We start from the raw sequence: 14,471 nt of genomic DNA on the forward strand, positions 1-14,471 counted from the left end.
CATGCTGTAAACCTTCGTCAAGCACAAAGTGCCCTCTGCCTCAGTACCACTTCTTAGCATATCTGAAGAAGTGTGCATGCACACGAAAGCTCATACCTAGAACTAACTCAGTTGGTCTTTAAGGTGCTACTGGAAGGAATTTTTTTATTTTGTTTTGACTTCTTAGCATGTTAGACATTCAGTGTGTGCAGACCCACTGCAGGAGAGAAGGGTACCCTGCACTGGAATCCCAATGTGACAAAGGGACAAATAAGCTTAATGTCTGGTCTTCAAAAGTGACCAACCTCAGTTTTCCCTCAAACAACCCCCACCTGCCCCGCCTTCCTTCTTACAACTAGCCCAGGGGATGGCCCTGGCTGTAAGCTTTCTGCCTCTCCTTAGTCTCATTGTTGCCCCTTATAGAACACAGTAGGGAGGAGGAGGACAAAACAAGAATGAGGTAGCTCTGCCTGCCATTGGCTCTGGCTGCAGCTTGAGCTTTGGTCCCGATGCTACAGACATATGGAAATGTATTACAGTTCATTTGATGAAAGTGACCATGAGTTTAAAACAACTACAGTCCACATTCCTTCCTTTAGATAATCCAGTATACCAGCATGCATGCAAAAGTCTTATAAAAACCAGTGCAATCCCAGCAGGCAAACCCTATTCTTTTTGGTTACAACTTTATATATATTTATAAAATTACCACCACTTTAAGATTATATTTCTTGCTTGCAATAGATACATAACCAAACAGTTTGTAAACATATATAGATGCAGGACAAACATAGCCCAGAATGCATCGCTGTGAATCGTGTCAACCACCATATTCACGAAGCCAGTCAAGACATTCGCTAGTAAGAAATACAGGAGCTGATTCTTATTCACAGCGCTGATCATGCACACACTCCGAGGAACCGTTTTCCTATCCTGGGGCTCTGGGTCGTGTTTTTTACTCGCCGCTGCCGGCTGCATGAAATTCCAGCTGCAAGGAATGCTAGCCCCAGCCACCAGAAACTTTCCAAACACCAGCACAAGATCAGCCACCAAAAAGCAACTAAAGAGTAACAGGCCGTGAGCAATGACCCACACGCAAAAGGAGAGGTTTGCCATCCGTCGGGATACAGTGTCTATGTGAGTTTGCGTTACATGAAGGCAGATAAAGAGGAGGAAAACTGCAATCAGGAAAGAACTGATCACGCCAAGCCAATCTTTCACCAAGCTCCTCTTCTTTAACAAATATAAGCCTACTTGCACGCTAGCCATGTAAACAGCTAGGTAGCCGATGACAGAAAATATGCCCTCTCTGTTGGCATTGAAAAACCCATCCCGTGAATCTTGGCCATCGCTCCCATGCAAGATGAACATCTTCAAAGGTGTGAAGCTGAGGAAACCTTCATAGACTATAGCAAGTGTTGCTGCAATTAACCATGCTCTGCGCACGGAGAAGACAGCCAAAAGCAATGACGCAGCCATCCGTACAACAGCTAAAGTGAAGAAAAAGTTCCAGTGCACACCGTATTCCGAGACATGTTCGTAATAGTCAATGGCCTTGATGCTCATCACCCGCCCAAAGCCAAGAAGCAGCAAAGGCCACACAGCAAAGAACTGCCTGGCAAGATAAGAGACTTTGTGCTGTGCCGTGCCAGGCTTCAGTCGGACTTCTGGACAAACCACAGCGTTCCCAAAAACGAATGATCCCACTCCAAAATCCATTACCCCTGTTCCATAGGTCTCTGTTTTGGCATACCGCCGAGGGTACTGTGGAAAATCTACAGCCAGAATGCTGATGGATGTCAAGACATTGACAAAGACTCGGAACACCGTTATCGAAGGAATGTACTCTGGTTCCAAGCTTGTCCTCAAGAAATCGCTTATGATTTGCTTAGGCGGCACTCGCACATAATTGGTTCTCCGACTGTATATGATCAAAACCAAGCTGACACAGAATACGGAGATGGAGAGCATTACCCAAGGTAGGACAGGGGCCAAAATGGTACAAGAGAGCACTGGCGGGACAACTAAGATGATGAAGTCTAGAAGAAAATGGCCAACCATTGACTGTAGTGGTTTTCCATAGCAGAGAAAATAAAAGATCAGCAGAAGCCCTCTGGAAAGGAGGCATAATGACGCTAGGGGTAAGCCAATGGAGATCTCCAGCAAGGTAGTTCCATTCAAATTACTTATAAATTCTTCTTTTTGCTTTTGCGACATTTTTTCTGCTATTGTAAGTCACTAAAAAAAAGAAAGAAGATATAAAGTTAGCAGCAAGCAAACTGAACAGAAATCAAGAGTGGGTAACTGCATCCATCCCAAGGTAAATCCTCACCTTGGTGAATCAAGTTGGTCCAGTAGACTTTTTAAACCAGTGGGCAGGATAGAAATTAAAAAAATTCTGTGCTGAAGTCACTTTCTCTGTGCATGACTACAAATTTTCAGGCAGCAAGCAGCACACATTATTTTTTAACTGCTACTTTTACAAGCAGTTGCAAAACACACTTGCAAGAAATTAAGAGCTTGCCTAGGAACCACATACCATAGGAACCTAACATGCACAAGCTCTTATTCGGACTTCTAAGGCAAACACCTGAAGAGGATATTGTATTTCTTTTTAACAAGTCAGAGCCAACATTCTTAGCAACTGCCACTAGTAAAATTATTGTGGTGAAGTTATTCACATAAATTTACACAGCACCCTCAATTTCAGGTTTACAGGGAATTGTAAGAAACAAGGGCCCCTCCAGGTGTCCTTCATATTGAGCGTTCGTGGTAATTTATGTTCATGATGCTATCAGGGTGGTTATACGCTGTCCCGCTTTCAATACTGTCTACACCTGTGAAAGTTTCAGGACAGACATGTTGCTTCATTTCTAGTCAGTGTGTGTCCCGTAACTTCCTGCTGAAATCCTCCTTATGTTCTCACTCCCACGCAGTTTTCTTCCACTAGTGAATGCACCTTACCAAATTCTGTCTAATCACCTTTGCTCCTCTTTTCTTGAGGCCTCCTACAATCGACTGCCACCTTCATTTTTTCCCTAGAAACATTTTTGCAATATGCATCTTTGGATGAGACAAGCTGCGGCTTGTCAGGGAAAGGCGTCTCTGAAGAGGGAGTTTAAAAGGCAAGAGCTCACCACACCCTCGCCTCTTAGCCCTGCAAGACTGCAAATTTGTCTTTCAGCACAGCAATAGTCTGCAAGGAGGCGATGTGCTAGCTTAATTACAGCTCAGGATCACCCTTGATAAAAAGCTGTAAGCCAGCAAACCTTACTGACTGGCCATTTCGAGGCTCTTTGCTCACCTTCTCCTGGAGATGGCAAGCCTTCAGGACAAGGCGGGTTAAGAAAGTAAGAAGAGCACTGTAGTTGGATCAGGCCAAAGGCCCATCTAGTCCGATACTCTGTTCTCATAGCAGCCAACAAGATGTCCCTCTGGGGAAACCTGCAAGGAGGACCTGAATGTAACAGGGCTCTCCCAATTTGTGATCCCTCAGCAACTGGTATTCAAAAGTATGCCACTTCTGACCATGGAAGTAGAACATAGCCTTCAGACATTTATTTAGTTATTTTCCTTGCTTGTTTTAACATGGATTTTATCCACAGAAGCACGCAACTTAAAAACATAAATCAAATTCTGAACAGAGGTTAAAAGAACATAAATAAAATTTAGTTCCAGAGATGTAACATTCTTTGCAATTTTAACATATAGACAGGAATTTCAAAATGAATCACTATTATTTATTTACTGCATTTATATCCCAACTTTTTCCTCCAAGGAGCTCAAGTTAGCGCACATAGTTCTCTCCCACTTCATTTAATCCCCTGTGAGGCAGGTTAGGCTGAGAGGCAGTGACTGGTCCCAAGATCACCTTTATGGGTGAGCAGGGATTTGAACCCTGGTCTCGCAGGTCTTAATCCAACACTATACCACAGTAATGCTAAATAATGGTTTGTGAGAATGTTTCTTGGCTGCACTTTCCATCATCACAGAAACATAGGAAGCTGCCTCACACTCTTTCTGGCTCCTTTAACTATTTTAAATAGCATGTTAGTTTTGGGAAGCAGAGGCCTGTCTCTCGCCCTCTCATGCTGTTAGTGTCTTGGGCAGAGACCCTCTCTCTCTCTTGCTCCTTTAGCTGATTCAAGTACCAGCTGCAGCCACACCTGCTATTTTAACAAGGTTTGCCCATTTCCTTCTTTCCTCCCCATTCCTTTTAGCATCACATGATGTATCAGACTGCAGCCTTTATTTAAAACTGTAAGCTGCCTTGAATGCATTGGAGAAACAGGCAGTATATATAACTGCAGTTAGCAAATAATCACATGCATACAAACATCAATAATGGGTAATTCATCTGAACCCTACACAGTGCAGGACAAAACATCTGCTCTATGAAGGTTTCAGCCACTAGTCAAAAACCCTACAAATAATAGCTATAAGAACTGGAAAATATGCAGCAAAAACGTTTTGAAAGAATTACCTGCATTCTTATGGAGGTAAAGTTTCAGCGAAGAAAGACAGCAGGATTTGTTTGGCTAACTGAAAACATTCTCATCATAAAGGCTGGGTCAGAGACTGGTCTTTGCTGTTTCTCTGAGAATTAATACTGCATTTAAAACACAGGTGTAGAGTTTCTCTTTAGCTCTGCACAGCTCCTCGCTTATACTTCCTGCTGCAAAAAAGGTAAATCAGGGATCTGTTTCCTGATGACATTTTCATCAGAGCAAGTAGCCTGCTAAACGAGATTGCCTGATTCATCAGACTGCTCAGCCATGGCCAAGTTTAATATAAAGGTTACTAATGGCATATTAAAAGGCACTAAAAAGAAAAGGCGGGAGAACTGCATCCTGATCCTACACCTGTGATAACAGGCTGCATGGCAGGCAGATACTCAGCAGGTGAAGCCTCCCCAGCGTTTTCAAATCTCTGTCATGGCAATTTCTGGTGATCACGTTCATTTACTCACCACAAATTTGCCTAGCACAGCAACAGAGATTTGTAGTGCAGAGGCGATGTATTTTAGAATTTTATGAGGTTCTGATTACTTGATTGTACAACCTCGTGGTTCTTTCAGTTAGCAGTTTATACTTTTAAAAACAAATAAAATTTAATAATTTGCATTGCTTGTTTGCCTGTCACCGATTGTAGGTTTGGTCGACACAGACTGGAGTAGACCACTTCGCATTTCAGCTGAAGAAGGATGCCTCTCCCCACTCAGTAAGTTTTCATCTCCAGTAAAAAAAACTCCCTACAAGTTTTTTTAAAACTAGCACTTCTCCTTACTGTGCTAGCTTTCTGCTTGCGGGGGTGGGGGACAACCTGCAAGGAAGTGTTCACTCTTTTGATCCCACCCTCCATGATACTAGGGAGTGTTCCTCCCCAGGTGCTCCGCGTGTAGAACACGCAGCGAATTTCCTTGTCTCCACGTGGGTCCGATCTGGTAAGAGCGCGTTTCCGTTCCCCACCTCCTCGATCCGACTATTATTGTTATTTACTTATTTAGCACTACCAGCCTTTCGTCCTAAGGTCCAGGGGCGGGCCACAACAATTAAAACACAACATGTAAAAATTTAAAACAACTATTTTAGGCTGGTGCAACACGCGCTTTCTGGGTGCAGCGGAGCTTGCTACCGAGTAAAGCCTGCGTTGTTGCTTCGGGAAGCATGCTTTGCTTCCGATGAGACACGGATCCTGGCTGCTAAACTGGAACTCACCCACCCCGCACATTTTCTTGGGAAACCCCATTAATTTCCGCGTTAAGCATGCAGCGACCCTGCGCACCCTTTTCTTAGGAGTAAACCTCGTTCTTGAACTCGGTGGAGCTTCCTTCCGAGGAAAACTTGCAGCACGGTTGTCTGAACGTGAATGGCAGTCAGCGCTGTCTGCTTCCTTCGGAGGAAACAGGCACAGGATGAGGCCGGCGGGATTGCAAACCCCACGCATCCCTACTGGGTAGTGAGCCCCATTGGATTTCAATGGGATTGTGCGCGGGTTAAGCGCGCACAGGCTGGCGCTGCAAAGCTGCGGTCCTCTGCGCGCTCCAGATTCCCCCGGGAACCCGAAATTGGGCTCCGTATGCCAGAGGCGGGGCGTCAAATCCGGATCTTCCAGGGAGTCTGGAAGCCCTTCCGATTCAAACCCAGCAGCCTCCGCCTCCAGCTCCGCCTTTGCCCGGGACTGGCTGAGCCGTCCTTCGCCTACCTCCGGAGGACGTTGCTTTTCGCCGGTCGCTCTCGATCCTCTCCTTCTCCCTATATACATGGAACGGGTGAGTCCATTTAGTCTCAAATCTCTTTCTCTCTGCTTTCTTTCATCTGTTCCTTATCAATGTAGTTATTTCTCTCTTCCTCTCCAGAAATGCTGATCTCTTAGTTTAAGCCCCACAACTTATTCCCTCCCCCCTACTCCACATGCTGCTTCAGAAAGGGAATGAAGCAAGAGTTCCCTTAAGGGTGTGCAGAGTTCTTTCCCCACTCATTGAAGAGCAAAGCAAGGATCCCAGTGGGAAAGGACCATAGCTCAGTGGTAGAACATCTGCTTGGCATGCAGAAGGTCCCAGGTTCAATTCCCTGCATCTTCGGGTGGGGCTGGGAGTGGCCTCTGCCTGAAAACCTGAAGAGCTGCTGCCAGTCAGTGTAGATAACACTGAGCTAGATAGACCAGTAGTCTGACTCTGTATATGACATCTCCTTCTATGTTTCTATGAAAGGGGAGGGGGGTCTGATTTTCAAATCCCTCAGTACCGCCCCCCCCCCCATAACAATATATAAATCACTGCCTTTAGTTTGTTGTTTGTTATGTTTTAAGAGTTTTTCATCTATTTTTATTTTATTTGTTATCTATTTTTGGTTAGTCACCCTTAGGCATTGGCTTGAAGAATGGGGTAGAGAAACTTGCATTAATAATAATAATAATAATAATAATAATAAGTGTAAGTGTTGCTGATCCCTGGCTTTAAGCTTCTTCTACATCTTCTGATGTGTTACTGTCCAACGTTGTATGTTTATACCTTTTTTGGGTTTCTTTCATTTAGTTTTTCAATGACGGCCCCCCACACCCCTTTTCAATTTTAGCTCTACAAATGCTAGGCTGCCATGATTCTATAATGTCAACACACTTACCTGGGAGTAAGCCAACTGAACATAGCAGTACTGTCTTCTGAGTAAACATGTATAGGATGCCTAGGTCCTCCAGATTTTGCTGAACTACAACTCCCATCAGCCCCTGCAAACATAACCAATTTGTCAGAGATGATGGGAATTGTAGTTCAACAACATCTGGAGGGCCAAAGGTTCCTTGCACCTGGGTTAGCACATTGAACTGGGAGTAGGGAGAATCAGTCTTTCTCCCTCATAGGGCTGTTGTGAGATTTAGTTATATACAAGGAATGGGGGGTGGGATCAATTTTATACCCTCTGGCTGTGGAGGCTCAGAGTGGATAGGTCAGATCCTTTATTAATCTGAACTGTGCAGGTTTCAAAACATGTCCCACTTGGAGCAGAGGCTTGCTTGAAATTGGAGTGTGTGTTTAGGCAAGCTTGGCTAATAACTGGGTGAATCTTTTGGGGCCTTTGGACTTTCTTTGTTGACAAAAAAAAAACATGTGCAAGGCACACTGGGTAAAGCTAATTCGAAATACAGCATTTTCCATCATTGTAACAACAATGTGTCACAGCACGTGACTTTTTTTTAAAAAGTGCAGTGACCTTGCCTGATGAAACCCAAAGTTCAGGACATCCATTGCCAATGATGACTATCCAGGGGTCTCCGAAAATCCACAAGCAGAACAAGAAGGTGTCAGATCTTCCATCCTCCTGTGGGACCCCAGTATTCAGGTAGACTGTCCCTCTACTTGGAGGCTCAAAGTTTGCTCTCTTAGCTGATCACCATAGATGAGGGATGGGGAAGCTGTGCCCCCCCTCCCGATGATGCTGAACTATATCTCCCATAATCCTTGACCATTTGCGATGTTGTCTGGGGCTGATGGGAGTTTGAGTCCAGGAGCGTCTGAAGGGGACCAGTTTGCTTACCACTTAGTTTGGGCCTTGAAGGGTTGATCTCTCCCTCTCCCTCTCCCTCTCCCTCTCCCTCTCCCTCTCCTTTTCCCTCCACTCTGAATTTCCTTTATTGTTTCTGGCCTTTATTGTTTCTAAGCCTGATGCCAGGGCCTCTCTCTCTCTTATTTCTAACGTAACTTGATCTGAGAGATTATCGTCGTCTGAAAAACAGAATAAAAAAATTATAAATAAATAAAACTTTGGAAGGCCTTGAATACACTAAAGTAGAAAGACAGTATTGTTGTTGTTGTTATTATTATTATTATTATTATTATTATTATTATTATTATTTCTATTCTGCCCTTTATCTGAGGATCAGAGGGCAGTTTGCAATTAAAAAATACTTACCATAGGATAGTAACCTACATACACACAGTTTAAAAGACCATAGGTTGTTTAATTAGCAAAAGGTCTGGGAGAAGAGGAATGTTTTTGCCTGGTGCCTAAACAGATGTAACAGAGTATGCAGTTTTCAGGAAGAAATGAAATATATACATCTGTAAACCAGAGATCACTTCTTAGGAACATAGAAAGCTGTCTGATACCGAGTCAGACCATTGGTCCATCTAGCACAATGTTGTCTACACTGACTGGCAGCAGCTCTGCAGGGCTTTAGATTACCATTTTCCTACTTGGAGATGCCGGGGATTGAACCTGCAACCTTGTGCATGCAAAATATGTCTGCCACTGACCTAAGCTCATTCCACACATTTAAGTGCCATTTTGCATAGACTCCAGATGTTTATTTATAGTAAACAATAACAACAACCCAAATTTCTAGCCCTTAAGTGTATACAGACATTCATGAAAGTATTTGAAACACAGGAAGTTGCAGCTGGATTATCGGTCTATGTAATTCAGTATCATCCACACCGACTGACAGTGGCTCTCCGGGATTTCAGACAAGACCTCCCATCCCCACCTGGAAACTGAGCCTGGCACCTTCAGCCTGCAGAGTAGATGCTGTACCACTGAGCTGTTGCCCGTCTTTCCTCATTTTCTCTGCTTCTGGCGAGAGAAGTGCAAACTTAAGTTGACCAGAGCAGTGTGGTTGCAGCAGGGAGCTCAATCAGCTATTGTGCTGTTTTATATTGTGATACATGGGCTGGATCGCTTTAGGTCGTTGGCCAACAATTATGTACTGGGGGGCTGTTGTAAGGATGGAGGGGTGGGAGCCCAGCCACCCCCTGGGCAAGGATCTGTTAGTGTCTCCTATTGCACTAAGGCCCTTCCTTCCTCTGCTCTGCTCTTCTGCCTTCATACTGACATCTCAGGTCCCAGGGTCCAGTGGCCGAACTCTTGATTGCAAGGCCTTATAATGATCCAAGCTTATTGAGTCACTTCTCGAATGCTCAGTTGTCACACAGAAGCGGCTGTCCTCCCTCATGCTGCTTTTACATTCTCCCCCTCCCATACTTAAAACACAACATGTCTTAAGTACTTGACAACCAATCAGGGGTGTTTAAATTCCCATCATGTCCTGTTTGGGAGCTTCCCAGAAGCATCACAACTGTCTTCTGTTGGAGACAGGCCAATGGACGGATTTTTGGTCTGGTCTGCCAAGGGGATTTTAAGGCTCTTGAATCCTGAATGTGGTATCACATTGTGGTATCACCACAAATAGAGGCTCAATGAGAATTAGGAGACCCACCTGCCTTGGCACCCAGCTGAAGAGTGTGTTTCAGTGTGGAAATCTGTTCTAATAATCCTTTATAAGCAGGACAGGTTGTTTAAAGGGTAACTGTAATCCACAAAGAGGCCAACAATGGATCTTCAGAGTTAAGGAAAGAATAGCTTTATTGTTCCTGATGTGGGTTTCCCCCCCAATGTTATTGACTTCAGACAGTCAGCATTCCATGCTCACTAAGCATGTTCAGTGTTCACTTGAGTTGTTTTTGGAGCCCTGTCTCTTCTTTGCGCCCCACTCCTTTAAAAAAAAATGATTAATATTTTTTGTACTGCTTTGGCTTACTAGCCAGCCACGATTTGTGATTGCCACCAGTCCCCTCTTCTGCATACTCTGGCATGGACTGAAGACTTGGGTCAGGGTCTTCTCTCATTAGTACAGGGAGTATAGAGAAGCAAGAAGAATGACTTCTCTATAGCCATGGCTGATGTTGGATATCACCCAACATAAGGGAGCAGAGGTAAAACCAGCCTCCTGCAGATAACGTGGGGGGGGGGGTAAACTGGGAATGGAAAAAACAGGCTTGCAGGAAGCCTGAATGGGCACATTCCATGCTGCAACATTTTACTGCAAATCCCACAAATAGTAGCTGTCAGTGAATAGTATGGGACTATCTCTTAAGCATAATTATTTTTGATGGGGGGGGGGAAGAATCCTAACCAGTGGAATGATCACAGGGGAAGTTAATAAAAACAACATCCCATAGCTTAAATCTGCTGGCTGGATTTGCTGCTGCTGGATAGAACCAGCAGTCTGGGTTGCTGGATGGTTTTTTGTTTTTTTTGTTTCCCTGGCGTGTAACTTTCCACTGGTCACGCCCGTGCAAAAATGTTCTGCTGTCGTTTTTCCCCACAGGCCTTCTTTTCCCTCCTCCCACAAATCTGTTTATAACAGCCGGGAAACCTTACATTTAAGGAAGGAGAAGAATCCACTTTGCTATCCTTAATCCAAAAGGATGCCAGAGTGCAAACAGATATTTCTCTAAACTGTTTTTTTCAGTTAGGAATTTGTGATGTTGCCCCTTCCCATTCAATTTTGCATAATTGACCCTGGGGATAGTCCCCAGGCCCCACTTTGCCTCACTAGACCCAGACGCTTGCTGTTGCTCAGAGCGCTGGAATATAGAAAGCGGCGTTCGCAGCCGTACCTGGAGATGCTGGGGATACAACACAGGACCAAGCTACAGCTCTTCCCTCACAGGATAAAACAAGTTTCCAGTCCTCATCGTGTTGTACTAAGGGCCAATTTAAATAGGAACAGAAGAAGCTGCCTTGTACCGAGTCAGACCATTGCTCCATCGAGCTCGGTATTTTCTATCTTCAGGGTGGGGAAGCTTAGAGCAGATCCCCAGGTCAAATGCATACCCGCCATGTGTCCTGGAAAAAAAAGGGGGGAACATCCCATTTCTCCATGTGAAATTGCGGCGGGTATTTTGGGTGCTGTGATCTCACACCCCTGAGATAAGCACTTGTGGGGGGAGATAGCAGCGCAGGTCACATGCCTCACCCGGGAGCACGTCCTGGAAAACATGCACCCCTGTTTTTAATCTTAAAAAGTTGGACTGGATGCATATGCAGCCCTCTAGGCCACACCCTCTTCTCTGTTTTGCTTTGCACCTTCCTTGAGTGTTGGTGTCTGGCTGTAAGGTGCCCTTGGTTCTGATAAGGCCCCTTGTTTGCCTGGATGGAGGAGAGAAAGCAGTGTGTGAGAGTATATGGAGAAATTAGCCTCAGTAAAACACACCTTTCTTGCTCCATCTACTTTTGCCCCTGGCATGTGGCCTAGAAGGGAGTACGGCCCTTAGGCTGAAAAAAAGGTTCCCCACCCCATGATTTATCTATCACGCGGCCCATTGAAGTCTTCCCTGTCACACTCAGTAGCATTTTGCAGGTTGCCAAAACCAGTTCAAGTAAACAACCTTCTTCATTCTATTCAGGGCTCCTCGTTTCTCTTGCTTGAGATTTCCTGCAACCTGAAGTCCGCCACCGTTGAGATTTTGCCAAGCTGGTAGTACTCCAATGCATTCTCCAACACGAACTTCAAAGCCCCACAAAATGAGAAGGGAAAAAACGCCCAAGCAGGTAATGTCAGGGAAAGCTAAGATGGTAATATGGAAAGGCTTCCAGTAGTGCCAGGAAGCCATCCAGGGAGCAGATCTTATGGCTGCCTGTCCAGAAGCTAAGAAGCTGCCTGATACTGAGTCTGGCCATGGGGTCCATCTAGCTCAGTGCTATCTGCACTGGCTGGCAGCAACTCTTCAGGGTTTCAGGCAGGGAGTGTCTCCTAGCTGCTGGGGACTGAGCCTGAGACCTTCTCCAAACAGAACAGGGCCTCTACTGCTGAGCTGCAGCTCTTCCCTAAAATTAAAGCAAGGATCTAGTCCTCATGGTTCTGAATTTAAGGGTCAGCTTTAATAGAAACTTAGGAATCTGCCTTAAACTAAGGCTGGCCTTTGATCAGTCTAGCTCAGTATTGCATGCACTGATGGACAGAGGCTCCAGAATTTCAAAGGAATTTGTGCCTGGAGGTGCCAAGGATTGAACCCGGGACTTCCAACCAGTGGCGGATCTCCAGGGTTTCAGGCAGGAGCGGATCCCAGCCGTACCTGCTTGTAAACTTACTTTCAGGGCAGCTTTTTATATGTCAAAATCACCATCCTGGTGTTTTGGTCAGTTAGTGGCATCGCCTTCTGCCTCTTCCTTCAGGTGAACGGCACCAAGAGTCACACGGCCACCAGTTGTGATGAAGAGAATGGTCTCGGGGAAGATGTCAAATCCTTCTTGGGTGACGAGCGGCAGCTCCATTGCTTTGATGACCTTACCAAAGTGAATCCTGTGACCACCACAACTGGTAGGGTTTAAAAATGAACACGCCACTGTGCATCCACATGTCACTAGAAGACCGGGGTGGTGAACCTGTGGCCCTTGGTTCACCTCGGTCCAATTTCATGCAGCCCTCAGCATCACCTGGCACCCCAGGCTGTGGGCCTACTCTTACTGTTCTACCCTGGTCTCCGTTTTTTGGTCACAGCAGGATGTGACTGCATTATTCTCCCACATGCAAGGAAGAAACTCATTTCCCTTAGTGCAATTCTTCCATTACGCCGCCCCCCCCCAATAAACCCTCACCTTGATTATTGGGGGGGAAAGGGAGGTTGAATTCGGAAACATGAAATAGCACATTTCTTGCCACTGATGAAACCTTCTGCCATCCTCAGTCCTGAAGTGCCTGCAAGCAAGATACGCCATTGATGTGTTTTACACCAATGCCGGCAGCAGCCTGGTGGCAGTCAACCCCTTTCGGCCGATACTGCCTCTCTACTCGCTTGAGCTCATGAGGGACTACCACACTGCCCCCTGCCTTCAGGTGAGTGAGGGGGGGAGGGAGAACTGCACCAGCTCAGCCCCTGCCAAACGAGATCTTTCCCAGGAGAAGCATGGAAAATATCTTAACAGTTGGTGGCTTTTAAAAAGGAAGCTGTAAAGGCTGCACTTTTGGAACAGAAGGCATGATGAGGTAGGGAAGGTTTCAGACTTCCCATCTGCCCTGCATGCATCATCGCCCTTAAGTTCCCACTAAGCCATTAGCCCAGGGGTGGGGAACAGGTGCAACCCTCCACTGCCTTTTGGACTCCAGTTCTCATCAGCCCCAGTCAGCCTGGCCCAATGGTTAGGCGTAATGAGAGCTGGTGTGCAGAAAGATCTAGGGATCCAAGAGACTACAGTTCCCATCATCCCTGGCCAGGGTGGCCCATGGTCACGGATGATGGGGGCTGAAGTCTGCAAGATCCAGAGGCCACAGGTTCCCCATCCCTGCATTTAGTGAGCTGCCCCTGACAGTAGCTTTTCCCTTCCAAAAACACACCTGTGTTCGCTCTTTTGCTTCTTAGGAACTCAAACCTCATGTGTTCGTGGTGGCAGAGGAGACCTACAGGAATGTCCAGAGCCAGATCCCGCCTGTAAACCAGTCCATCATTGTGAGCGGCGAAAGCGGAGCTGGGAAGGTAAGGGAAATACTTCCTTCAGGCATCTCTCTGTGATCGGCTAACTGCTCACCCATCTCTGGGGGAAGACCATGTTGCTGGCTTCTGTAGGTGAATAGCGAACATAACTTTTTCTTTCATGCATTACCTCAAAGTGCAAGGCTTTTCCCGATGCCTGCAAAGTTCCCTGCATGTGGACAGCTACCATATCTGAGAAAGGTGCAATGTAGCCCTGATGTCATTGTTTGCCACTTGCAAGGAGCTTTCTCCAAGTGTGCTTATGAGCCATCCACTTTTGGTTTTGATAATACAATGCAGTTTCCTATTGAATCCAAGCTTGGGAAACCATCACTTATTATGACCTTTTTTTAGACCCAAGGGCCACATTTCCTCAACCGATGCCGGTGCTGTCATTTTGGCCCCAGGCTAAGACCTTACTTATATGCTCAGGCATTTTAAAATTGTGTAAGCTGTTTATTCATTATATATCTCACCAGGGCCACAAACATATCATTAAAACAAGATCATTAGAAACATTCAAAAACAGCGTAAAAGCAATGACATTCCCTCAGCCCATGATTTCAGGGTTGTCAGGATCGGTATCTTTCAGCCATCAACTTGGGTAAACATGAATGTCTTTCAAATCATCCTGAAAAGCCAGTATTGAGGGAGACAGATGCACCTCCCCAGGGAGGGTATTCCACAAACTGGGAGCCACCACTGGAAAAGGCCATGTTGCAGGTCAGCACCAGCTAGCCCCCTG

General features: G+C 45.7%; 2 protein-coding genes across 8 annotated transcripts in view; one reads left to right on the plus strand and one right to left on the minus strand.

The window, feature by feature from the left end:
* Window positions 1-14,471, plus strand: part of MYO19 (myosin XIX) — a 33,367-nt gene that overhangs the window by 970 nt on the left and 17,926 nt on the right. Inside the window, exons 2-7 of one of the 6 annotated variants that reach the window (XM_081844091.1) lie at window positions 5,131-5,199; window positions 5,366-5,422; window positions 11,663-11,807; window positions 12,432-12,576; window positions 12,944-13,092; window positions 13,616-13,729. In XM_081844091.1, the coding sequence (XP_081700217.1) occupies window positions 11,745-11,807; window positions 12,432-12,576; window positions 12,944-13,092; window positions 13,616-13,729 (471 nt within the window). In that variant the 5' untranslated portion in view covers window positions 5,131-5,199; window positions 5,366-5,422; window positions 11,663-11,744. The other 5 variants (XM_081844090.1, XM_081844092.1, XM_081844089.1 and 2 more) reach the window with 5 other exon arrangements.
* On the minus strand, window positions 649-5,907 carry PIGW (phosphatidylinositol glycan anchor biosynthesis class W). 2 transcript variants are annotated; one of them, XM_081844211.1, is made up of 3 exons: window positions 5,764-5,907; window positions 4,463-4,651; window positions 649-2,217 (listed from the first exon to the last, which is right to left on the minus strand). In XM_081844211.1, the coding sequence occupies exon 3, from the start codon at window positions 2,194-2,196 to the stop codon at window positions 685-687; it is 1,512 nt and encodes a 503-aa protein (XP_081700337.1). In that variant the 5' UTR covers window positions 2,197-2,217; window positions 4,463-4,651; window positions 5,764-5,907; the 3' UTR covers window positions 649-684. The 2 variants fall into 2 exon arrangements, with proteins under 2 accessions (XP_081700337.1, XP_081700338.1); XM_081844212.1 differs by having other exon boundaries at window positions 4,463-4,654; window positions 5,764-5,900.

Source organism: Podarcis erhardii (genome assembly GCF_964252035.2).
Source record: "Podarcis erhardii genome assembly, chromosome: 16".
Lineage (NCBI taxonomy): Eukaryota > Metazoa > Chordata > Lepidosauria > Squamata > Lacertidae > Podarcis > Podarcis erhardii.